The 27956-nt window shown below is 33.7% G+C and overlaps 1 protein-coding gene across 11 annotated transcripts; it reads left to right on the top strand.

Annotated features, from left to right (window-relative positions):
• The first annotated feature begins 381 nt into the window (after positions 1 to 381).
• Positions 382 to 27956, top strand: LOC120327188 (uncharacterized). Of its 11 annotated transcripts, none has more exons than XM_039393631.2 (15): positions 384 to 534; positions 1605 to 1681; positions 3395 to 3466; positions 12834 to 13232; positions 13307 to 13483; positions 16295 to 16417; positions 16502 to 16555; positions 16644 to 16736; positions 16876 to 16933; positions 18196 to 18246; positions 19363 to 19525; positions 19783 to 19864; positions 20544 to 20729; positions 21329 to 21472; positions 25468 to 27956. In XM_039393631.2, the coding sequence occupies exons 4-15, from the start codon at positions 13050 to 13052 to the stop codon at positions 25510 to 25512; spliced, it is 1359 nt and encodes a 452-aa protein (XP_039249565.1). In that variant the 5' UTR covers positions 384 to 534; positions 1605 to 1681; positions 3395 to 3466; positions 12834 to 13049; the 3' UTR covers positions 25513 to 27956. The 11 variants fall into 11 exon arrangements, 9 of the variants coding, with proteins under 9 accessions (XP_039249563.1, XP_039249565.1, XP_039249564.1 ...); XM_039393630.2 differs by having other exon boundaries at positions 1605 to 1735; XR_013475046.1 differs by lacking the exons at positions 384 to 534; positions 1605 to 1681; positions 3395 to 3466 and adding exons at positions 7769 to 9914; positions 9986 to 12201; positions 22490 to 22591.

Here is a 27956-nt window from a genome sequence, read left to right as displayed (position 1 = left end):
GAATTTTATTAAAGTCATTTCTAATATTCATAGGTCTTATTTTCACGGTGGGTCTTATTTTCGGGGGAACACGGTAGCAATAAAAAAGGGAAAAATCCTGATACACAATACAAAATGGCATCTATTCATATTATCATAGATTATTTATCTTTACTCTGACAACTGTGCTATTTTTTATCATTATTTATTTAGTTATAGTCATGTAATAAATATAAAAAATGTAAGAATTTTCTCCTGTTTTCAAAAAATAAAATACAAAAAATCTTCACTATGTCGAATCTGGCTGTCTCGAGACTACACAACACCCTTCTTCGTCGGTAAATTCTCCCCACAGTCCCTCATCATTCAGACTTTGTTGACGTTCTTGATAGAAACTTGTTGCAAATTTCTGGTATTACTGTGTTATAGTCTTATAGATAAGCCTAAATCTGGTGGTGTGACTATTTTTTGAGAAGCCATTTTACGAGGTAATATTTGTACGAAATCAAACGTCTGGACGAAAAATTCCAACGGATCTTCTCAAGAGCCAAACTGGTGAGTGAATACCGTAACTTCAGAAATTAATAAATGCCATACATCCTTTACTGCCTTTAACTTACGGCACCTGTTTATGTGTTTACAATGATCTGTTAATCGTATTCTGCAGAATTCTGATATTTTTGTTATTATTCATACAAGAAGTCTACAATAGTCTATGATCAGATGATAAACAGAAAAAAGGTTTTTAATTGGGAATGGGAAATTTAGGGACAGCGGGACATAAAAATGTAACATTATTCTGTAATTATTGAATAACCGGTAATGACACTGTCAGACTGTTCAAATCTGCGTCCCATCGTCAAAATTATGTTATTACTGCATGGTTACTGTGATACAGTGGTAGTACCGTGAGTCCTGAATCCCGCAGCCCAAATCTGCAAAAGGACTTGATTTACTGAAAACTTGAAAAGGGGTCTAAAGATTTGAATGATCCAACTGACTGGTTATTCTATTTTTCTACCGTGTGCCACTGCGGTGCTTTTTTAACACATGCCCGAAAGATCCCTTCTCACGGTCCTAGATAACGCAGTAATTGTCTTGCCCGGAATCTTGTTAAAAATCTTTAATTTTTCAGTCAAGATTTTATATAAAGATAGGGATATGTCAAAGTAATCTTCTTATTGCTTACTGTTCCTCTATTTTTGTGCAAGATGATGCTGAGCCTACTTATTTCCCCCATTTCATAAAAAATATAGAAAATAGATCGCTCAAACAAAATATATTGCCTGATGTGTGTAAAACCAATGATTCAATCCATCGCCCATCTCTAATTTTCTCTTGTATATGCCAATTAACAATGTGGGCATGCATCAAAGACGGGACATCTAAAATGCGTGGTGCATTACAATAGGACAATATAATATGATGTTCAGGTTGAAATTTTGAAGGGGGATAATGCAAATTTTCTACATAATGTGGATTGAAAAATATTTATCTTTCAAAGCTATGCAAAGTGCTCTGAAACTAAGCATCGTTCTTTTTAGGCATATGTGATGCTGCAAATTCACTGGTTTGTTAAATTTTAGTGCTATTAAATTACTTGTTGAATATATTGAAACCTACAGGAATTTAGCAGAACTACACATCCGATGCTTTGTTACAATAATATGGTCTACGACCAGATTGTTGCATCATGGAGGAGGTAATATTATCACAGAAACAAGTTGCACCAAACGAATCTTTTGCAAACCAACATGTATGCAAACTCTTGTGTATTTGTCACTCATTCTTCATTACCTTGATCACCTGCTGGAATGCAATGAAACTCATTATTATATATTGCTTCTTTTTTGTGGTAGTGGATCTGTTCTCTTTCAACTTCTCTTTTTGAATGGATTTCTCTTGCAGAGATTTTTAACAAACTCATATGTTTTTAATGTACTAACTTGGATAATTATTATTTTTGGCTTTTCTGCTGTTGGCTTGAAAGGAAAAGATTCTGTGGTTTATTTGCTTGTTCGTGTTATGTCACCAAACTTAGAAACACATCGCATCATGTACGCTGCTTTCAATGAGAAAATTATTTTTTTTTGCCTGGAATGCACGTTGGTCTTGGGTTATATTTTTACTCTACTGTTATCAAGTATTGTTTTCTATGCATCTCAATTGCAAGAGTGCAAGTGTAATTATAATTAACAATGTCATCTAATCAGTGGTTAAAGCAATTAGTTTATCGCAATGGTGGAATGCATAGATCAAATATAGGCTGTCTTCTGTATTTCCTACTTTTGCGATGCCATTTTCATCAAATTATTAACAGATTTTGGATGCAGATCTCATTAGTTAGTCACCTCAAAACCTTTTCAGCATGTAAATCATTTGGTCATATCCAGAGTTAATGTAGTGTTTGTAAAATCATTTACTTTTTTGTGAGATATTCTGGTAGTGTTTTATATAGGATTACAAACAAAGCAATTTGCATGATAGTAGGTTATTGTGTGTTGGCTAATGAGGTTCAATGTTGGAAGAATAATGTGCGGTTTACACACTATCGATCACCACTTCAAAAAATGTAATTTGAGAGAAACAATTTCTGATACCGCTACTTGAACTTCGATATTTAAGAATGGACATTTTAAGTGAATTTGTGATATGGAGGCAGTTTTAACCAATAATTTGTCGTCGATTTGCAAATTATCATGCCTATTTTCTCATTACCGCATGAAACAACAATTTTGTTTATATAAAAGAAATATTTAAACCAGATATTCAACCTTTTAATAACGTCAATTCATGTCCTTAATTTTGCCCAAATTAGGTTTTGTAGCATGAAACTCAATTTGTGTGCAGCTTCTAACGATTTAGAAATATGGTGTTTTCATAAAATTGGTGAGAACGTTGGAATGTTTTTCTAGTGAAATTGGAGTTATTTTCACTTTTTATATATTTCATTGAAATGAATAATATATAATATCTAAGTTGACAGATGAATTTGACATTAGAAATTCATTCTTGTCTATAATCCTAAATTTGGTACAATCAATCTTCTTTAAATAAATCAATATAGTCATGTGTTTGTATAATTTGACATGATGTGCCATCTACCTACCTACAGGCTATATTTAAAGTATTGATCTGTGAGAAAATATGCTTTACTTGGTATTTAAAGTTCAATTCCATATCAATCAAACAACAGTCAAGATTGAAGTTTATGTTCTGATCAATTTATTTGTTCATTTGTAAGGTGTAAGGTTCACTTATGAAGTTGTGAAACTGTTTTATTCGAAAGCATAATATACCTGGCCTTTGCCAGTCATTCTTTTGTGGCATATATTTTAAAATATTTATTGCACTGTTATAGGGCTCTATATTCTGTATAGTTTGTGTTATATGGTTCTCTTGTTAACTGCAATAGACTGGACACAAGATGCACATCAGTTCGTGAGTCAGAAGATCAAGCTGCTGCACTCCTTGGACTATACATGAGGTTTACCATCAAACAAATGCATGTTATGCTCTGAGTGTCGTGTGTCTTCAATTCTTAGAAAACTATTTACAATACATTCATCAACTTAATGTTAAAAAGCACCTGCATGTGATTTTAAAACCTGGCGTTATTAGTTTTATTTTAAAGATTGGAAACATAGTTTTGAATCTAAGCATGTTTTCTCACCATCGAGTTTTTGTAAGCAATTTGTCAATCGAGGTGTTCGATGAAAATGCAATATCGGTGACCAATCGCTTGTAGTTCATGCTGCTTTTAAACATGATGTTCACTCTTATTAATAATATTGTAGTTCAATGATTTATATTTAATGGCATTAGAAAAGATCAGATCATTGGTAAAATGAACCTCAAATAAAAAGATGGCACACACACACACACAATATTTTTATGTGTTTTCAAATTATCAAATTCCATGCTCTTTACTGTAAATGATAAAACAATTGTTTAATTACATGATGGAATGACCGAATATATAAATCACAATTTGTCTAAATTATATTCGAGCTACAGCTATTGGATAAAACATATCTATATCAAAAAATCTTTAATTGTTTTTGGTGCATTACATAAATTTATTTTTTTTTTTCATTATACACGGAAGTAATATCGTATGACAAATTTCATGCTGCTAGGTCTGGATGCTTATGTTATGGATCCCTCAAATCGTATAAATTTTGCTCATTACAATCTCTGTGCCTGTCCATAACTGAAGATGATCTGATATTAGGTCATTGACTGTTAATTAAGTTTGAGTGAATTTTTATAACATTGCACCTGCTTGATAACGGTCAAAATACATGGTCACGCTCGTTGATTCATAGTTTATCGCTGCATAGCTCAAAGAATATGTGCAGTTTTAGTATGTGACATCATGCTCAATTGGCTGAATGATTTCTTTTTCATTTTTGTTAAGTGTAATAATACAAACATTTGATTGCATTCTGAATATTAATTCTTTAGCTTGCTAAAAATTGTGCTAGTTCAAACAAGGTTATAATTTTTATTTTATCATCATTGTCATCTATTAGGTTATCCGAAAACCTTATTTTTATTCCTTGTGCATGTGATAAGTTGGTAACATAGTGAGGTAAATAGTATGTGTACACTTTCATCAATTATTTCAGTCTGAATTAATATCTTTGTTCTTGTCATATTATACCAGTATGTGCCAAGATACTTAAATTACTTTTTTGGTATTCTGTATTTTACTGATTTTCATATACCTATGAACTACTGAACTTGATAGATTTGGGAAAAATAAACTCTTTAGCGCATATACTAATCGATTCATAAATCGCTTTTCGTAGTTTTCAATAACGAAAACTTCATAATCAACCCTATGACGGATTTCTCTGCGAATTGAAGAAAAATACGTCATTTTGAGTAAGACTATTTTGTCTGTACGCTCATACTGAAACAGTAGTTCATATCAGTGTTGGTCAAATAAGTTTCAGTATTTCATATCAGTGTTAGTCAAATAAGCGTGTTCATGTGAACCTGCTGCTTTTATAATCTGATATTTGTGGTGTGTTTCAAATGCAGAAAGCTTGTTCATATGCCTAGTCCTCTTGAGCTTTATGGTATTTTAATGCAATGACCAACTCATAAAATTGCATTTACCTCGATATCTAGACAGTCAATTGCTTTAAAACACGTAAGCTAACTCAATCAGCTTGTTTATTATTACTTCTGATGATCCTCTTAGTAAAAAATCATTACGCAAAATAAAATTTATAATTGCTTGTTGTCCTTTCTATGTATCAATAACTTAGTTTTGTGGCATGAAGTCCTTGTCACTAGTTCTGATAATCCTTTTTGAATTAAAAATCTTGAATGAGTTTCGCATAAATATCACATACTGAAATAATGTCTTTCCCGTAACTTGTACAGATATAATAATTATTAAATTTTATATTGATGACAAATGTGGGTTATTGTAGTAGCAATTGTTGAGGTTGAGATGCCAAATCATGTGGTGATTCTAAATTTGAACTTAATGTAGCGATTGAAACATTTATTTAACCCTTAATAGAATATCATCTATGAAATGTCAGGCACTTTTTAAAATGTAAACTCATTCATTACACTAAATTCCAATAGATTAAATGTCAAAAGGTGAATAATTTTTTTGATCAATGTGCATTTTTTTTTTCTATTACTGTATTTGGGTTATAAGTATCAAGCAAGAAAAAGGATTTTTATTCGAATTTGTTGAATTTTTATACCTGCAATAGCTTTTACTTAAGAGCTGAAAAACATAGATTGTGTAAATTGCTTCGGCGAAATCACAGAGTTGGTAGAACGATCAACCACTCGATACTGAAATTTAGCCGTATACTAGTCATAGCCAATTTCCTCTGTTCCGTGAACTATTTGACATTTCTCTTTTGTCCTCTGTTGTCATTTCCTGTAAATAGTTACTAGCACACACACTCGTTTTTAAATTATATGTTGTACACATTAAGTTTTTTTGTTTGTTAAATTATGATTGAACTAGTACGGTAATTTGAGGCTAAAATATATTGAACTAGGTTTTTAAGGGCAGGGAGTTTAATTTAGTTCTTGCATTAGACCAAAAATTAATTGTTGAACTTTATGAACGTGAGTAATTGTGTTCTATATAAAATTTTCAACTGTCACTTTTATCTTGTTCACATAAATCGCCGATAACCACACCCATAAAGTAATTTTTAATAACCTGTTATAGAATGAAAGATGTTCGTGGTCCCATTTAATTTGTTTGCCAAGTAGGAGTAAAATTGGATTGGCAAATATTTTGCCGTTTTAATGCGTAACATAGCGGCCTTGATGAGGCTTCCGTGACATTATGCCTCGGTTTGGCACATTTGAAATTATATTACCTAGTTATCCTATCACATTCAATCGTGTATTATGTTTTGTGAGACAAGCGTTCACGCAGTTTCGTTGTAGGCAGTTGCACTGTTAAATCAATTGGATGTGTCTGTCAAACTGTATCATATTCCTTCACATTTAGCGTTTCACGGGAGTGATTTTGACATTTCGCGATGTCTTTTCCTAATCGTTTCTTGTTATTTCAAGGGATGTTTTGTCATCGTTGATATACATTGTGCGGACGTTGGGTTACTAGGAGATAGTCGGTTATACGCGTTATTTGAACAACCTCCTCAAAAGCTTTTGTATTATTATATTCTGTTTGCAGGGATTTATACTATTCGCTTTTATAGAAGTACTCCGAGTCCCGGCTGTATTTTATATATAAAGCGTGTCCGTGAAATCGCTCTACAATTTAAAAAAAAAAAAACTTAATAAAATGTATTACAAATTTGGATGTTAATATTTTCAAATCATAAAGTCTTGCAAAGTAAAAATTGGCAACATATACTTTGTCATCATCCATCAACATAAGATATTGGAATTCAAATTTGTGTGGCAATCTTCTAAGACTGTAGGGATTTTATTTTAAACATAACATCATTTTCCTTTATTTCATTTTTAAATCCATCCCGAGTCTATAATTCAATGTTAAATTGATACTATATCGTGCACGTTAGGTTAGGTACACGAATCAGAATGTTTTGTTATGATGAAATCATTGAATTTGAATAGATGAGAATGTCGGACGCTTTTGTTATTTTACGCCATATTTCGCCCCAGGCTATTGTCGATTTAACGCAAAATCATTCACGGATGATTCATTTCTATTTACGCACTCAATAAGGGGCATTGGATTATATGGTATGAAAGTTACGCCGTCTTAGCGGGTGTAAATCACCATGATATCTGGTATGCTATTATACGTTGGTCCAAATGTACCTTGTCATGATAAACATTCCTATGTTCCTTATTACATGGGTAATAGATTCGGGCCAAACATACCAGATTTTATTATCTATATTTTTATGTGTTTTTAAATTCCGTTATCGTAATCTTATTCATATTGTTCATGTGTGAGAACCTTTCCAATTTATGATTTCATGAATATGAAAACTAAGTTGAAATCACATACAGCTCGTTCGTAGCGTAGCTCGTTTCAGCGACAGATATTTCATTAAGTTACTCTGCCCACTCTGTCTTAGCGCGCTGTTAGGTATTAGCTTTGTGAAAGATTTTTTGCGATCATATAAAATTGGGCAATTGTTTACGGCTGCTCGATATCATCGGTAAAAAGTACAGATAGCGCAACCATTCCGTCTTCCATGCTTGCTATACCCTCGTATTTAATCGATTTGTCTGGAATGACTGAAACGTGTTTACTTTAAGCTTTAACTAACGGATACCCTCGTATTTAATCGATTTGTCTGGAATGACTGAAACGTGTTTACTTTAAGCTTTAACTAACGGAAAGTCGTTTCCATGACTGCTTGATTCTGGGGTAAAATATCTCTTCCACCTTTCATTTCCCGCCTTACGTATGTTTACATTTCCTATGTGGCGAGGCCTCAACGCTTCATTGAACTCTAATCTGCTACCCTTCTTCGGAATATTTTAAGGTGTGGTGATTTCATTAGATTATTTTACGTGTACCCGTTTGACATAATGTAAGTTTTTTGTTTTAATGTTCATCAGTGTTTCGCGCTGTAAATTTTGCCTACACTTGTGAACTATCCTGTGAAATTTTTGACATTAAAAATTGTGATCCGTAGAAGCAGTAGACTGTAATATGGAATCAATTCCATACTTTTATAGTTCTCCTCGCTGTCCTTTATCCTTCGAAACGCTCGGTCATCAGATATATTGAATAGATGGTTTTCTGATCTCTTCCTGGGCTTGGACGTTAGGTGGGGTTGGGGAGCTATTTTTTAATTGTAATTATATCTCGGCACACGGCATTGATGCCTGCATTCCCTATGTGGCGAATGACCACGATTAAAGTTGAATGGATGGGTTACCGTTAGTTTAACGAATGACTCCCTAAGTTATTGCTGAACGGAGACTTTCGTGAATGTCGCTAGAATATCATTTCCCCTGGTATTGTATAGAGTTGATATCGCAAGTTTTATTTTTAAATTTACAATTTGTGTAATAAATTGGAAATTTGAATGTAAAAAACATGTAAAATGAAGTGAAATCAATCCGCATATCATCCTCGATTTTGTATCTTGACACGTTCTGCGATATTATATCTTGTCATCGACGAAGTGTTTAAAATATTGTGACGAGACGGATGTTATAAATGGGTGTGGTCGTGAGTTTTATGGCGTCAAACCGTTCAATCGTGACTGTGTTTTATGCACAGATAACCGCACAAGATTTCTTTCCCGTGACTTTTTTCTGCATCACATTTGGATAGCAGTAAATACGGATTCCTATTCTCGAAATTCCATTTTATTTTGCTCATCAAAACAGCCATATCATTTATCTTCTGTTTCAAATTATTGCTTTGGACGTTTTTGTCGATATTCCATCAGGGTGCAATTTTTGTATATCGATCGGATTAAATTTCTAAAGCTGAGTGTCTGATATTATTGCAGATTGCGTACCGCAGTTTATGATACACAACTAATGGCGACGTTCTGGCATTTGCGCAACTGTGTATAACTGGTTCTTATCAACCGCTAATGGGGGTATATTGCTTCTGTTCTGTTTTCACTTCAAACTTGCTATTTTGGATGAGGTCTTTATCTTGTGTCTGCATATCTACATTCCACGGCTTATGATAAAATTGGTTGCGCATTAATGACGATTTTGGTTCATTTTGTATCGCTCTTCCATAGCAGAACAAGCCTGTGAATTTTAAGATAGGCGCAGTGGCGCCCACCATCCATTATCATTTGACGTGAAAAACTCAGTCGCTAGGTTGAGACGGATAGAACTCGACGCAACGCCTTAAAATAAAAATGACGTAAGCCAGATCTCTCTCTGAGTGGGAAACGCATTAGGATCCCAATGCGTTGCTAACCCCTTGCTTGCCGCACGCTATACCCAATACAGATTAAAGTGGTACAATTTTTCCAGTGGTTTTAGCGATTGAGAAGGCGATGGTATACCACCGTGTTTTGACTTTTGGAATGAATTATTCATCCCGAATGGAATAAGGAGCGGCCGCCGTATGTTTTCTCGATCGTTAACGTATTTTTGGACGGGTCCTTGGTCTTTGTGCAGTTTGGATGATATCATCTTTTTACCGCACTTCGCCTTTTATAGAACGTATGAGATCAGTTTTGGTAGTGTATATTTGAAGCAATCGGAAGTGGAAGAGTTTGAACACAGCTGTTTCTAAGTTTCAATCTCGCATCGAAGATGAGCATAGTGACGTCATATAAATAAGTGAGATTTTGCGTTGTTGCTCTTTACATGCCTCGTCATTACCACGTGGATAGTAATCTAATTAACTTTAACTGGGCCAAGGCGCACACGAACAAATACGATGTCGACACCATAACTTTAGCAGCAAAAATTGATTAGTTTGAGTTTTAGGACAGCGGGATGAGGACGATAAACGGCAGGTTTCTGTCAGATTTCTCTAAATAATTGGCGATAAGTTTTAGGACAGCGGGATGAGGACGATAAACGGCAGGTTTCTGTCAGATTTCTCTAAATAATTGGCGATAAGTCCCATTGACGATAAAAATAATTTTTGGACACATAATTTCCAAGTAACAATCGGTAATTTTTTACGTTGCTTATTTGCCATATATTTCGCAATAATTGGCGAGAGGTCCTAGTTACTATTACTATTCACTGAAAAAGTAATTTTTGGACACATAATTTTAAAGTTACAGTCGGCAATATTTCACGCTGGTTATTTCATGATCGGGAAAATACGAAGTTCACGACGGCGGTAGTTTGTTGACTAATCTGTAGTGATGTTTGATTAAATAACTTTCGTATTCTTTCACAAAATATGAATATCGTTCGTTCGTTCTTACCCTTCATGAGTGCGCTGATCCATTATAAGCTAAATGATCGTTCTGACAATGTGTGTTTTGGATACCTGGCTTAGAAAATGTAATATCGGTTTATTTGGATGCAGCGAGGTTTGACGTACTCCATCAACGTCGGTCGTATGTTTCAGCAACAATCCCCAAATGTTGTTTCGTTATCTAGACTAGACGGTATGGATTTGCGACATTGTTTAATATGTACATGTTTAGCGCTTTTATATTGTGGACTTTTCGTTATGTAGTTCTTCCTTGCCGCCATTTTCGCTCAACGACGAAAGTAGAATCGATATGAATTAAATGCACTTGTGTTCTCTTGGCATAAGCCTGAGCTTTTCGTCGGTAGTAACTCAATTTCAATTGATTGTTCTTATACTTCTGCTGACCGTGCTATATATTCGATTCACGAAAATTGCACCTGCCAAGCAGTTTCTCATCTCTTAGTTCTTACACTAATTGCCCGTTTATTTCTGCCAGGGCGGAACTCTCTTGGGAAGCTCGGGACTTTATATGACTCATAATGCATAAGATAGAAGGCTTAAGTTTTGAGTGATTTCTGTTGGTATGTTCCCGCGCTGTAGCAAATCTTTCGTTTGGAAATGATGGTTAGAGACTGCTTTCGTTTTCGACCTACGTTGGTCCTTGGCCTAAGCATGATCTAGCAATGGCCTATCAATAAATGCTCATCGAATCCCAAAGGTGAAGCACGAGTCAGTTAATCAAAATCTGATACAGCTGTCCATCGACGCAACCGTCAAAGCTCCTCCAGGGAAAAGAAATAGACGGTTGATATTTTTTGTTTCTTTGTACGTTCATCGAGGTTAGACAATTCATTGTTCGCATTTTTGATAACCGATGCAGAGCAGAGTTGGCTGAAAGCCCTTTATTTTCGCGGACGTTATGCCATCGGTGGAAATTTTGGCTTTGATTTAAATGTATATGCGCCTTGATTGTCAAATGTCGGGAGTGTTGTTACTAGGTTTTCGGTGAAAATGGCTTAAAAATCGTCTATAACGACTGCCATAACTATTGATCGTCGTCGTCAGCTAAAATTAGCAATTGTGCATCGAACCTCAGAACCAAAGTATTTTGTTACGCTTATGCCAGTCGTCCAGAACTTTTCCGAACACGGAATGTGATTATTCCGTCAGCATCTAGCGTGAAAAATTACGCTTGCTCTTTCTTTCTTGTGCGTTTTAGCACATTGCATAGCTACGAAAATTGATCGTAATCATTGGCGAGAGGCGGTGATATGGCCAAACTTTCTATTGATTTTCTTCCCGCTGGCAGTCGACGACCTTTAGGAAGTTTAAAGCCGATTTGCATTTTATATAAGAATATATTCTGCGGGTAAGTTACAGGCGGTCGCACTTCAGAGTAATAAATATAATTAATCTGCGTTTGCCTTGTCGGGGCGTAGCGTGACATATGTTACAAAGGGTGAAGACTGACACCGTCACAGCCGCTCATTTTTTCTCTCTCGGAGGCGACGATATTGAAGCGGCGGTTATCACTTGCGCTTTTATAATCTGACTGTAACTCTTCAGCCTTGTAGTTGAATGTTTCATCAGTTATAAGGTTTATTATACGCTGTACCACGAAGAAATAACCAGTAGTTACAAAGAATATATTTGGATTTATTTATCCTATTACAAATACCGGATATTGCTATATTGCAGGGGATTTCGTATTAATAGCTCGGGAAGTATTGCGTGAACGTACTTAGATTTACATACAGTTTTGTATTATGCTTGGCACGTCCAGTACGGATTGGACCACATCGCAGCCTACCACTATTTCAAACCAGCAAATGTCTCCAATTCCTCAGCAGATACCAGTTCAAATAAAACAGGTTAGGAATTATAAAATGAGGAAAGGATATTTTCAATTACCACATAAACGGCATTGATTAACGCTTGTATACATCAATGTGTAATATTGTAAAACAAAATGGTTGATCTCTCAGTGAGATAACATAATAAACTGTCATGCTTAACAATATATGTGACTAACGTATAGAAGAGTATCTGGTTAGTGTTGGGAAATTTTCCTGATAAGACCATATCCTGGTATTAAATTACAAATTGTTGTGTATGCCTCATACAACAGGTTCATGCTTAATCTACTTTGCTACATTAATTTGCATTTCCTTATCATGTCTCAAAATTTTAGAGACCAAATTTGCCTGTGTTATTTGGTGGAATTTTTATCAAGTTGTTTGGTAAATTTTATACTAACAAAAGTTGTATTTCCTAGATCTTCAGGTTTTCTATAATTGCTCATTGTGTTTAGAACAAGTTTTTGATTTCTAATTTGTTGTCTTGATTGTTTATAATTTTACAAATGTTTTTCTTTTTATACATTTACTGTTCATGAAATGAAAACGTTGATCATACTTTTTTTTTTGACATAACATGCTAACAAGTTCTAAAGGTATTGTCATAAATATTGGAGTTTGAGAAAATATATTTTTTTATCAAACAGGAAATCGAAGCAAAAAGCAGTACTACAACAGTGTCCAGTACATCTGTTGTTGCGTCGGCACGTGAAGAATACACAACTGCAGCTCAGGCTACAGCATACCAAATTCAAATCCCGCCTCCGGCTTTTGGAGGAATACCGGGCGCTAATATTCCTTCGCATCAATTTCCCCACGGTGTGCCTGTTCCAGTATCAGGATACCCTATCAATAGACTACAGATGACCGCACAGACTATCCCAGGGCAAGTGAAGCTTGAGTCAATGGCACAACTTCAACATCCAGGAATGTTTCCTCAAGCTTATATTATACCTAATGGTCATGCGGCACAAGAGTTTGTTCAAGCACAGCAGGTTGCGACAGGCCAAGTTGTTGGTTCAGCAGCACAGGTTGTCCCTCCACCAGTAAGTGCATATTGATTGTGTATTACAAATTTTGAGGTACTTGGATTTTTAATAACAAATACTTTGACTTTCAGCCCCCGGTAGAAGGAACAATACCTGGTCAACTAGCAATGCCAAACGGTCAGCAAATGGTTATGGTTGACCCAAATGGCATTCCTGGCTCAGTGGCAGCTATGCCATCTTTGCCAGGAAATGCACAAGTAATCTCCACAGCCGCAAGTACAACAGGCGAAACTCCAGGTGCAACGACGGTGAGTTATTTCTACCTATAAATACAGAATTAAATTTTATTTAAAGTATTGATGGTGAATATTATAAAATGATATTGATAAAAGAGTCAGGCCGTACTCCTAATTATATTGACATATTTTTCATGTTATAGTGCTTTTTCAATTGTTGCAAAATCAACCCAATTTTACAGCAAGGAACTACAGAAAGTCAGAACACCTAAAAGGTGGATTGTGTTCATTACAGTAGTTACTTTCAGTCTGGGTGAGGTATTGTGAACGGAGGATGGCTTGTTTTGAAAATAGCTTGAATTTATATATCATGAATGAACCAATGATCTCTGTCTGTCCTTCCACAAGCACTATTTATGTGTAATATTTGTGTTAAGAACTCTTGACATACAACAAATAACATGCAATCGTTGGTTGCCTCGCTCAGTGTTCCCTCTCCCCTTTTCAAACAGCCCCTGTTGTGGGTTTGTACGTAACCTTAGACATCGTTGTGTGTCGAGCCTGTGGGAGATGTTCACCGCTTGGCGTCTAAGGTTTCTTGGCATCATAACACCCTGTGACAAAAAGCTTGCATGATTGCCTGCACCATACCAATGTATCACGAGGGAACACTGTCGCCATCTTATTGTGGACATGAAGCTTTTGATCTTTCTTCTGTCTTTTCCTAATCCTCATCTCTGTGGCCTTGCCGAGTACATTTTTTCTTGAAAGTTATTTTCTCTTTTGTTTTATGTAATTTACATTTTTTCAAGATGCACAGCATCCGGTGTCATATGTGATTTTCCGGAGCTAGATGATATTTTGTAGTTTAGATTCCAATTAATGATAAGGCATGCGACATTTGTTTATAGGAAAGTAATATTTAGGAATGATTATTCTTTCAAATTCAACTTTCCTATTTGCAAATGTCAATGCAAAAAATTACTTTGAGCAAAAGTTTAAACATTTGCATCCACAATTTCCTTATAATTCTTTTTCTAATTTGAATGTTGATGTCGGTGATATGATTTGTTAACTCTCTTTTTCCTAATGATATATATATTCGTACTACCATCCTTGGTCATAATATGACAATAATAGGTATTTTCGGACTATTTTACGTTTATGTTCATGTTTTGTGAAGTATTCCCGCACTAACTAAAATCATTTTTGGCTTCCAACTATGATCCGTGCTTGATCCGTCAAAATTTTTTTTTTTGTAAATTTTTTATTCTACTACTAAGTGAATTTTATTTGTGTAGGTATTTCAAAGCTTAGAGATACACGAAAGTATTTGTCATTACTTCAAAGATAAGTCATTTGATCGAGCGGGAAACAATTTCGCGCACATAATAAACAAACAAAGATTCCAGACAACTATCGTGAACATGCTCTTACATATCATTGAATATTTCGCGTTTCGTTTCGCTTGCGAAGCTGAGTCTGGTTTTTCTGCAAAGGTGACGTAATGCTCTTTGAGCAGAGCGCTTAAATCTGTTTCTTTGTAACTCGTGTTCATCGGAGCGATGAGAGTGTGAAACGTTCTCTCAAAATTTTTTGAAATTTCTCTCATCTTACCGGCCTAAGGTCGAACAGTTTGCGGATACGTCATCTGGGCGCGTTTTAGTAGGAAGACGCGAAAATAGGCTTTTCAAAGAGATATTGGGGGTGTTCCTGGCACGTTTGGTTAACTAGTCATTACATATTATAAAATGGTACAAAAAGTCGATTGTAACCAGCGGAAAAAGAGGGTTAATGCAGAATCTTTTCCAGCAATGCGTATGCACTCATTTTGCAATTTACCAACTTGTAGTTTACTCATTTTAGGATGAGAAATACTAAGAAAACCCTTTTTGGAATTCAGGAAACGCTCCCTGTATATAATAGATCTCAATTTCTCTAAAAATGAGTAATACTTGCTCGACAAATTTAGCATCAATTTTTTCATACTAATTTTGTTCTTTGTTTAGTCATCCATTTTGCAGTTTTTTTAGTTGTTGTTTTATAGTAGCTTCATTCCTAGCTGGGTACTGTCTTGTATCACCATAGTGAAATAATGTTCATGTCGCCAAATTATAAAATATTTATGTGGGCAGAGGCTTTTCACAAGGTCTAAATTGCTTTAACTGTAAATCCTGTTTAAATTGACAAGACAATTTATAAAAAAAATACATTGACTGTTCAGACTAACTCGTCTGTGTATTCAGGAGGTGTTTGTTGCATTGATTTGGTATTGACTGCAATCGTACTTGTGAATAATCTGTCGTATTTGTACATATAAGACGGAATCATTTTACACATTTATTTGAAATAGAAAAAAAAAAAAACTGAGGACTATACCTTTTACTAAAATGAACTTAAATTATTCATAAAGGGCAGTTCCAGTTGTTTTTGTGATCAGCGCAAATTATATGGTTGGAATTGAAATGGGTCTAAACCGTTATGCTTCTTTGGAAAATGACTAAGTCATTTTTAAGCATTGTAAATTCATTCTACTAAATTTGGTTCAAATAATCTTTATGCCTGAGAGGGTTCATAAAAATGAATGGAATGAAAATTGGTGTGAGCTAATGTAGACAAATAATACTGCCTGCTCGGCTTTTAGTAATTGCACTAATCGTCACATATAGAAAACCGCTTGTTCATTTAATAGGATATGTAAAATATCATACTGCTAGTGATGAATCTATTATATCTTTGTAAATAGTGTTTACTATCTACTGTAGTATTGTGAAGTGGTTCTGTTGACATTTCATCATATTATTTTATAATTAACTAACCTAAGTAATTCTCAATGATACTGGGTGCATGACTCTTGCATGTTTATTTTTTGTTGACATCCAGTCATCAGCAAGTGATGGTTCGGTAGCATCTCATGCCGGCGACTCCTCAGGACAAAGCAAAAGGCTGCATGTCTCCAATATTCCCTTCCGATTTAGGGATCCTGACCTGAGAAATATGTTCGGGGTAAGTTGGGGTAATCTTTTTATGTGTTTGATAAAATTTTTATAATTGATAAATTTTTTATGATTTTGTCTTTTTTATCAACAGAAATACGGCAATATTGCGGATGTTGAGATCATTTTTAATGAAAGAGGTTCTAAGGTAGGTCAAAAATGTGATGGTCATTTGAATTGATGCATTTGTTACCTGTTAGTTTTATTGTATAATACTTTCACAATTTTTTGTCCAGGGTTTCGGATTCATAACATTTGAAACGAAAGAAGAAGCAGAACGTGCTAAAAAAGCATTGAATGGAAATATTGTAGAAGGTCGAAAAATTGAGGTAATGATTTAAATATATAATATGAATGCTTTTGTCTTTTAATTTTTTCTATTTCCACTCGCTTCTGTTCTACTCCTGCTTGTGAAGTTTAATGCAATCTAAAGGATAGTGATTTGCTAATTCGGACTCATTGATTTAGGTGAATGATGCCACAGCCAGAGTACAGACAAAGAAACCAGCTTTACCTCTAATTAATGGTATGAAAATATTGCCTGATGCATGTCAGTAGTTTGTAGTGAATTTTTGTCGCAATTTTGCTAACTCTTATTGAACAAAGTGGTGTTTTGTGTAGTTCTGTATATTTTGCAATTGTTATGCAGTGGAAATGATTATTACAAGTTTGCAGCCATTGTTGGTTCAACTGAAAATTTGGTGTATTCCCGAATTTAATGATTCAATTTAGTGATAAGTCATGAAATGAGGTGCTCATATTAATTTGAATATAGAAAGCTCCAACTGTATCATTCAGTAACATAGTTTTTTTGCTCATTGTCCCTGTTAAAAAGCATGCTATATAAATCACAATGTATTTTTACATATTACAAGTTTCAATAGCAGCAATATAATCCATACCCTGCCTGATATATTGGATATATATTGTTTGCTATGATTATATTTAAAATGATTTTCGATCAATTTTTCGCCAATGTCTTTTGTGATCTGCGAACAGTAAAGTCCAGATTTTAAATCACATCAATGGAGTTGCTTGTTTTAACTTGCTTCTAATTTCATTGATCTTATGTTCAGTTTCTTAATACCATTTCACAAATAGATGTTCATTCTCTTTTGGCACCCTTATTGATTAGCTACCTCTGAATAAGAAAGCCATTATGCACAATAATCTCTTTTCAAATACCAGTCTAATCCATATGCAAATTACTTTCTATATTTATTATTTATTTGGTGATTCTTTGGCGCAATATTAACCTTTTTAATTACTATAGGAAAATGATATCAGTAGATTATACTTGAATTTTCTTCCCTGTTTTGTTAATTTGTCTTTCTCGTTAAATTGCAATCAGATTTGTTAGCTGTTTGAGATTGAAGGATACAAATATGTAAACAACGAATATAGCATTAAATGTAAAGTTTTATTTTTATTAACAATGTGGGGATTTCAACATTGAAATGTATTCATTTCAAAACATTTTAGTATTAAAAGGCTAACCTAGTCAACAGCTACTCAGTATGGCCAATATTCATCAGCCTTACAGGAAAATTTGTTTGAAGCATGTAATCTTCTGATTTTTTAAGCTTTTGATGTGTTGATTGGTATTACCGTATGTTTTTTTTTAAAATTAGCTGAATTGAAATAAAATTCCTGTTGGTTTACCTTCCTCCTCAATACTCTTTTGCTCAATCTGATTGCAATATTTGAATCATATCTGTCCTTCTGAAGTCCTTCCTTTTGCACTTTGTTTTGCATTTACAAACACCTTTGTGCTGTTTGTGTCACCAGGTTTGAAAATGGCTCAGATGGTGCCTAATCTGATTGCAACCGACCCATATGGTATGTAACAGTGCTTAACGTTCACTAGTATGATTAAAATAGGGATGTTCAAATCAATTCCCATACTGTTTTCATCAGAATTAGTGTTCATTTTATGAATGTTATTATGAATTCTATCTCCTAAATTATGGTATTTCTTTTGAATACTTATTACAAATGTAGGATTCTATGAAAACGATTTGAACACCCCTGTCTATCATATCCATCCATGACAAAACATTGCATATAAGTAATTTTCCGGCGTTTTAGGTATTTACTATTTGGCGAATATGTACTGAATCGATTCAAATTCATATTGAATGCTAAATTGTTCCAGTAATTCATTCCATTTTTATTAAAAACGAGGTTGTCTAAGCAAGATTGTCTTTCAGAAACTTATTGAAACTAAACACAATCTCTACATTGTTGATTCATTCACATAAATTGATGTATATTCATGATATTATCTATTGTTTTGTGATGGATGGACGGTTGCATGCAAATATAGTTTTATTTTGCATGATTATTCTATAGATTTAAATATATAACATTGTGATCCACCCACGCATGGAGTTTCATTGTGAAGTCATACCTGCCTTGCGTTTCAATTTTAATTGATTTTTAAATAATTTAAAATTTGCCGCTACAAAAAATAGGAATAATCAGTTCGAAACTTTATAGAATTCTATAAATTGAATAATTTAATAAAGTATTTGTCATTTAACACATTGTAATGATATTCGTTGGTAAAATTGTATCTTACAGCATGTATGTGTAGGTTACAGAATTATTTTCATCATTCATTGTGATCATCGAAGTATGCTTTCTAGTTACCTAACAAGTTTTAGCACAATAACTTTTTTCTGTATTCATATATGAATGTACTAATCAAATGAAACCATACATAATTAGTTGTTGCTTGAATATATGGTATTTGAAGTGAAGTATTGAACCCATTACCCATTTAAATATATAGTCCCTGACGCCTTTTCTGTTTTTTCAGCATTTAAAAGCAATATATCTTTGTGTTAATCTCATTAAGTTAATTATGATCATTAAGAACTCCGTATACTGCTTTTATTACGGTAATATATTTTAAATATATCATATATAATATAAAAATTTCACCATATCCAGCCGCTGCAGTAGCAAGGTTGAATCCAGTGACAGCAAATGCCTACAGACAAGCTGCCTTATTGGGTGGCAGAGGAAGAAGCATTTATCAAACAACAGCACTCAGACCCGGTACCGCTATTGCTGCACCGCAACTCGCAGCTTTACAATCGAATGGACTTATACCGTAAGTAATATCAGATACTTATTTACTTTTGAGATGCATACATAGTTTAATAAGATATTATACCAAATCGCCATGAATGTCAATAATCATTATTATGTTACATTTCTTACTGTGACTGTGGTTATGTAGCGATTCCCTATAGCTTTCTCTTAAGCATTCTCTCATATATTAAAGTTGTTTTATAGGTCTTATCCCAAGGGTCTGCTGTGCTATATCCTTTCATCTTCATTCTATTAATGAGAACCTTTATTTTACAGAGTGGTTTATGAAAGCTATCCAACTATGGCTCTATCTGGAGCAGTAGCAGGACAGGAATTCCCACAAGCACAAACATTCTGGGTAAGAGTCATATGACCACGGTCTTAATAATATTATATGAACGGTATTTCTGGCGGAGAGCCATTTTAGTATCAAACATTCATTAATGGGATTTCTTATAGGTATATCTTGCGTGAGGAAAGTTAGGAAAAATGCTCAATCATGTGAATGTGGTGTCATTCTCATGTCATGATTTACTTCATATTTAATAATAATTGATGAATAAGAATACATCCAATAGTGAAATTAGGAAATTAAATAATTTTATATAAAAATCCTATGGTTTAACTCAAGTGTTCTTCGCACTTCCAATGACTCGTCATGGCTCCTGTTCAGTCTCTATCATTTAAGTTATTCGCTACATTTAATACGAAAAAGCCAACAAATTAAAGTAAAAGATGAAATTACGGTCAACTAAATTAACAAATCGCAGCTAAGATAATATAAAATAACAGGGTTATCGCAGGAAGTACACAGTGAGACACATAGTCAGAGAACTGCTTTGTGGCCCAGTTTGAGAAACCCTGGTTTAACTGGTCTGGAATAAAAGTATCAATTGAAGTTGATATTGGAGTACAGTGTATTTTTAGAATGTGACAACTGAAAATATTATGTTGTTTATCTTGTCTGGGCAACCACATTTTTGCATTATGATTAGTTATGAAATTAGGCTTCATACTAAATAAAATTTTCCTCATAGCAATCTGCCGGAATACCAGGCCTCGCAGCAGCACAAGGTACACCTACAGCTTATGCAACACTACAGCAAATGCCACAGTATGCAGCAACGAGGTACATAGCTGCTGGCACAGGAGCAGTTGCTGCTGCACAACCGGGTGGTACACTTGCTTATGCAGCTCTACCAGGACAAGTCACCATGGCCCAGGTACCTATTTGTAAACAATTTATAATCTGTTTATACTAGGATTTGGTAGGCATTATTATACATAGCTATGTCTTCATAGGGATGACGAAGCTAGCCAAATTAATTTATGAGCAACTTGATATACCAGTACAGTTGAATTGAATTTATTAGAGTTATACCTTTTTAACAGTACTTTCCAACCAGGGTTACATGGAACCCCATTGTTTTGGTAAACACTCAAATCAGAATTCCATGAGTTTCACGTATTCTGTAGGCTTCGGAGACAGTTTTTCGAGTTTGGGCGGACTTAGTCAGTTTCTCTATACATTTTTGGGGAACGCCATTTTCTACTTTAACAACTTTCGTACAATTTCGTACATCTCTGTTTTTCCATTTCACCTGATAGTGTCTTATGATTAGCCCAAAATCGTGGGTTGCATGAGAATAAAAATGTTGAAGAACACTGTTCTCGAATGTACTACCTTAAAAAAATGTTCTGAGACACCTAGTTTGAATAGGAATATTTCAATTCTCAAACAACATGGGCATATTAATAATTGATGAATTTTTTTCTGGGAGGCATAGAAGTGAAATATAAATTTGCAATCCAATTATTTCAGGCTGTTTACTCAAATGCAGCTACTGCTTACACAACAACGGCAGGAGCTGTAGCTTACCAAGCAGGTGCAGTAGCTGGAGCCACACCGACTGCAGTCTATGCTGATCCATACCAACAGGCGACACTCACTCCAACCGCACAAGCTGTAAGTACTAGTTATTATATTGTTTTTATATCGTATTGTTTTATATTGTATATTGTATGAGTATTGTGGTAACTTGATGGTCAGGTAAATAAGTCATTTGCCCAAATTCAGAGTTTATTGGGTTTATTCCAGCAAGCAATTTTAATATTTTTACTTTTAAATAACCAGTCTAAACTTATTTAAATTACTATGAATTGTATCTTTAGAATATTTTATCACAATTTATTGTTCCATCTTCCATGAATCGAAACTGATTGTCTCTCTCAAATTTACATCTATATATGGGCTATGGGACAATGAGTGGCCTATCTTCGATTCATATTTGAAAAGTGGATAAGTGATATAGGTTTCTGCTTTCATAATAATCAATTCACTAATCTAGCCCTACATCTTTTATTTTATGGTTTTACTCGTTATCTCCTGGGACCAGAATAAAACATAGAAACAGATCTGTATCACACAGGAACTTTCTTTTTCATATTGTCTCTCTGAGGAATAAAATGAATAGTTTTTGCCATTTTGTAATCACTGAAAGTGTTCAGGTTGTTCTTCTTAAAATTACTCTCCAAGTCTCAACATACTGATTATGCTAATCTTGTTAGCAATTAAAGTCTCGCAGAATGGTCGGTAATCTTTCATCCAATTTTTGAAAACTTGTAAAATCAATCAAAACTTAACTTAACTCTATTTCAAACTTGGAATATTTGTTGGAATATATAAAATATATTTTCATTATTCCATTATCGAAAACAATATTTTGAAATGTATTCAAATTAATAAATTATTCAATTTTTAACTTTTTTGAGAAGAAAAGATAGAATTCAAACTAATTATTTTACATCTCGAAATATAAAAACTCCATGAATTCCAATTATTATAGTTTTGTTACATTACGGACACATCTTTGTTTGTTCTAGGATTAAGTATAAATTGATGTTGGATTTTGTGATGCCGCAATATTAGGAGAGTTTTTAGTATTTGTTCTAGTTTTCGAATTTAATATTCTTTCTCTTTCAGTCTGCTTTTGGCCTCGCTACAGTTTTGTAGCACAAATCCCAAATCAGTATTTTCTAAACCGCACATGCCAAAACTTGTGCATTGAGGAGGCAAAGGCGTAAGGTAGGTGAGTGCTGAATTTTAAAACGAGACAACCGAGCGAACGTTCGGTCGCATGCTGGCATGCAAGCAAGAATCCAAAACTATCTATGATGATGATGTACATTATTTAATGTCGCAATATTCAATACGACATCCTACTAACAGCAGTTAGTTAGCTTTCGTTACTGAACACTCTTGGCTTGATATGTTCCACTTTGAGCTACCAGAGCTCAAACCAATAGGATTACGGTTGGAACATATCCGGCCAAGTGTGAATTAGTAACTCATCGAGCAAGGTTTTGATTGTGTCATCAATATTATCAACAACACTTTTGTCAGCTAACAGTATGAATGGCTCTTAACTGTTGTTTTAATGCTGTCGTAAGATTTTTTTCTCTATATCATCGTATGCGCAATCATCATCTAAGTAGTGTAAATTAGATGCCGATTCATAATGTTGTAGTAACTAGGTTAGGTTACTTAGTTTATTGTAACTCTGCTAAGTAAGCCTAGCCTATGTAATCTAGTTTCTTATCTCAAATTCCATAATTTGCACTTCCTAATTCAAGCAGATATTTGAAATCAAAGGACTTTGTTAGAAGCTTTCAAAATTAATGAAGCCATTCATATTCAATCCTATTTTAATACAACATCAATATTATGATTCTGTTTTGAATTCAAATGATACTACATTCTTCAAACTTTATATTCATACGTGAATGATGTACATATAAAAAAATATTGTCTTAACTAGGTCCAAATGCATGTTGTAAAATGTTTAGTTGACATATAACAATTAATATTAGGATTTTATCTTAGTTCATTCACACAACAGAAATAGTAAACATTATTGCAAGTATTACCATCATATTTTATATTTTTATTGCTTGACAAATATCATCAGTCATTCGAAATTTTGTTCTATTAGTGGTAAAACGTGTTACTATCTATGTTTTGGGCTTAGAGAGACACGCATTAAAGTCTCTCGAACACTTGCATGCCAGCATGTTTTTTATTCAGTGCACACCAACCAAACATATGGAGCTGTGTATATTTTTTTTCTCGGTAGTAGGTGCAGAGTCATCGTTTATATATTTAGATTACTAAAATGAAAAATTGATAAAGAAATATTTCAGCAAAAAAATTTTATTGAGAATTTTTTTTTCTCTGAGTTATATGCTTTTACATAAAACCATCATCTAACATTATTTATCGCTGATTTCATGTCTAACTGTGACACTATGTTACATTATATGGTGCATTTTATCGCTAATTTAATGAAGAAAAAGAAGTTTTCTGTAATATGAATTAATATGAATATGAATTTACCTATTGCTAGGTCTTTTTTGCTGAAATATTTTATTTTTGGGTGTATTTAAATATATTCATATAATGTTTTTATGATGATAATTTAAATTAATCATTGTTCGTTAAAAATAGTTCAGATTGATGTCATTTATTTCTTGTTATAAAGTAAGGTCGTTATAAAGTAAGGTCATTCTACAAACTACATCTTAAAGCGTAATCCACAGACTTTTCTATCTGAGGCATGATCTGTAGATGCACCACACCTCCTTGGTGCGGACCATACATGACTGTGTATAATTAATGAATATTTTTCAAAAAGCATAAATTTGAGTCCATAGTTTAGAATGTGTCGGTAATTACTAATTTGGTTTTTGTCGTTCAATTTCTTCTGGTTGCCTAATAAAATAGGCGTGAAATTAGTCAATGTTGACATTTTCAACATTAATTCCTCTGGGCAATCAGATTTCGCACGACATGTTTAGCGATTTTGCTACCCACAAACAGACAAAAAAAAATATGTTTGGTCACCAGAACATTATTGTGCTTCTGCTTCATCATAGTAATCATGCTTTATAAACCTGTGAGCATATCTGCAATACAGTATGATGCTCTGTGGATTAGTCGATGGTGCGTGTATTGGTTGTGAGTATGCATGTATGGGTATTATCGTATGTATTAATCAAATCTCAATAATAGGGATGCTTAAAATTCATGGAATGTTTGAATATCTAAAAAATGTAGTCATTTTCTAAGTTTGTTGTCTTCTACACAAGATTTTAGCAACCAAAAAAAAAACGTTCAAACTATGTTCAAACTTTTTTACAATATATCAGACATTATTATCCAATTTGGGCTATTCATGGTATAAGGATTGTTGGACAAATTTTTTGCATTTGGTTGTATTGTTAAAAATTTAATTAGTGAAATCAACTCAACTTTGTAAGTTAATTTAAGATACATTTAGGGCATTCATTTTAGGATGGCACTAATTATGCTAATCTCTTGAATTTTAAATGAGTTTTTAAATCCAATTATGAAAACTATATATTGAATCGGTAATCTTAATTAAGTTCACTAGTCCTTACTGATTTATATTTCGACTGGAGAAATAAAATGGTTTACTTAGGATCTAAGTATTTGGCTTATTAGAAATGCAAATTCAACTTGCTCAATTCAGAACTTAGTTCATTTCAATACAATCTTTCATTTCCATAAACTCTTGGAAAACTTACTCCACTAAAAACAGTTGGTTTTATCTTGAGCTATCTAGAGTGCGCTCAAGCTGTGACTCATTCTCAAAGCGTTTTAATCCTATCTCATGATTGTGTACAAGTTATAAGCTGTGAGTAATTTCTCCTCTCAAATGGTGTTGTTCAAAAATAGTGTGATTCCCTGAGGGACTTTCTCTGACGCATGTCTGCGAACGAAGTGTTTGGTTTTCATGCGCTGTGGTATTCGCTTATTCAAATTGCACCATACTGCGACCTGTGATGGGATTAAGTAAGATGATTACTTTAGGAAATTAAAATGAAGACTCGTATTTATAATATAATAAAAATTAATCTGATAATATGTTATTATTTATACAGACTGCACTGGCTGCTTACAGAGGATATCGTTTTTCACCTTACTGATGTTGACCACGTTGTCATGGCAATGATCGGCACCATTGATGTCAGAAAAAGAACACAAATAGTTTCGGACAATTTGGTGACTTTCTCCTGTTGCATTGTCTTTTTGTGAAAGGCCATGTTCAGCGTTGTCCGGTACAATATTTGTCCAGTGCTTGCTCAATGGTTTTTAAACCCTCCATACATTGTAGTACAGCATCTTGAACTTGCTCTGGTCAGATCGTAAATGTACAATCATTATCTCCGTCCATGGTCGACAGATGCAGCCTGACGCCGTTCCTCCAATCGCACAAAGCAGTACCTTATTCTCGGTTTTAAAGACAAATAAACACACATAATCCATCCATATACTGTTTTATTATGCAATCTTCCCGACCTTGCGTTATAAATATTTCCTTTTTTACAATTTTCTGCTTTTTGACCATTTTTTTTCTTTGTATTTTATTTTTTAAACTCGTTGGATATTTTGTTTGCAATCACGAGGCAGCATTTTTGTTTTAACATAATAACGAGCTGATTTTTTTAATCAGTAATTTGTTACTGATCAATTCTCGACCAACTAACGTGTCTAAACAAGATATAAGATATTCTACTTAATCATTTTCCGTGAGGTACGCCCATGACCTCTGCTGTTTAAATTGCATTTAAATCAAGTTTCAAAATGAAATTGTATTCAGTACCCCTTTTCTCAATTTTGCTGTCCTCGTAATTTGTTTGAAGCATTACCAACCAATATGACTTGAGTTTCGCATTGAGATGTTTCAAAGAAGCAGTGCATTTGATCATATGGGCATCATTCGAAACTTATTTTCGGACAATTTTTCTGTCCATAAAATATGTTCAATGTTTTACTCATATGTACAATGTATGTATTATATGTACAATACTATACGTTGCCTGTATCATACTATAAAGTGATTCAAATTTGAAATGCATTTTTCTAAAGACTACCCTTTGAATTTGCTCCTGTTTAGTTGGTTGGTCGAGCGTTATCAACAATGTAGATCTGATTTTTATTTCTTCATCTCTCAATCGTGTTTCATCTCACTACCAGCACTCTCTCTCATTATATCAAAGCTGCTAGAATGAACTTTGCATACTTTTTATTCAATCTTGTTGGGCTGCTGAATGAAATGGATATTTATATTGTTGATTCATTGCGTGTTATTTACTTAAAAGAACACAAATTTAATATGACATATATTTGTATGTTATTTTACTTAAGGTTTAGTTTATACTAAAAGGTATAGGCTTTCTGTAATTTATCCATGGTAATAGCATTCGTTGTTTCCTAATGTTACTGCTACCTATTTATTTGTACTTATCACAATTCAACAAACGTAATTTTGCGTTTAAGTCGAGCTCAACTTCATGTCTCAAATTAGTAAAAAAGAAGATTAAGAATAGTGTTACAGCAAAATATAAGTTTATCTTTCCTACATTGGTATGTCAAATCATAGCCTAATCTCAAAATAGTTCGAAAAAAGAGACCCTATGGTTGTGAATAGCAATGTTATGCTGCATATATTGATAGTGGTTACTGTTGTTCTTGTTGGGAAAGCGTGCAATGGCTTATGCCTCCACAAGAATTTATAGAAGGAATAGTTTTATGCTTCGTTTTTAAAGATTATCCTGGTTTTGGCAATGTGTTATCATATTAGCAATTATACTTACTAAATAGCTCATTTACTGCCAGATGGTTGTATATATATATAGTTTTGGTATAGAATATCATTTTTTGCATTTTGGTGACTTAGGGTGTATTGCGATTAGTTGCGTCATTTTCCTATTCCCGAACATGCAAGTTGATTTCGTGATAAAAATTTATTCTTGTAATTGACAATTTGACCATATTAAATCTGATTATAGCATAAAGTAATTCTGGATTACTAAGCATTAGAGCCTAATTGAAAAAAAATTTAATAATAATTGTGAACATAATGCCGTAAGTAATTGCACTGTACAATGGTGAATGTAACAATCTTCGTTTGCTCTTATTGTATTGGAACTCTCTTGAATTCCATGTTTGTCAAAATTCATGGCAAGACCATTCATTGTTAGACCGAGTTCACATTAATCATGGACTCTCTTTGAGAGAAAACATATGACATTGCCTTGTGTTATGAATATATGTAGTGAGAAGAAAATTTCTTACATCAGTTATCTGTAGCAATCTTTTATGAACTAAAAAAGTATATTTTATTGTCAGAAATGGGGATTATTTTTCGTCATGGTTGCAATCCTGGCAGAACCATATCTTGAAGTTTGACCATTGAACCGTAATGTTGCTGTCAGTGGAATCCCCAAGAATGCTTAAAACAATGTAATAAATTTGCCTTACATGTCCTAATGCTGACACCAATTTTTTCATTGCTCTTGTATTTTCTGTTTTCTTATTGCTATTACTTTTTATTTTGATGATGAATAAATCTTATATTACGGATGTA

The sequence above is a fragment of the Styela clava genome, chromosome 4 (genome assembly GCF_964204865.1).
Source record: "Styela clava chromosome 4, kaStyClav1.hap1.2, whole genome shotgun sequence".
Lineage (NCBI taxonomy): Eukaryota > Metazoa > Chordata > Ascidiacea > Stolidobranchia > Styelidae > Styela > Styela clava.
Note: the sequence above shows the minus strand (reverse complement) of the source record. Positions and strands in the feature narration are given on the sequence as shown.

Coding starts and splice junctions, on each gene's coding strand:
- LOC120327188 (XM_078111501.1), top strand. CDS start 12,097: ATGCTTGGCACGTCCAGTACGGATTGGACCACATCGCAGCCTACCACT. Junction 12,202..12,833: donor TACCAGTTCAAATAAAACAG/GTTAGGAATTAT, acceptor TTTATCAAACAG/GAAATCGAAGCAAAAAGCAG. Junction 19,526..19,782: donor CAATCGAATGGACTTATACC/GTAAGTAATATC, acceptor TTTATTTTACAG/AGTGGTTTATGAAAGCTATC.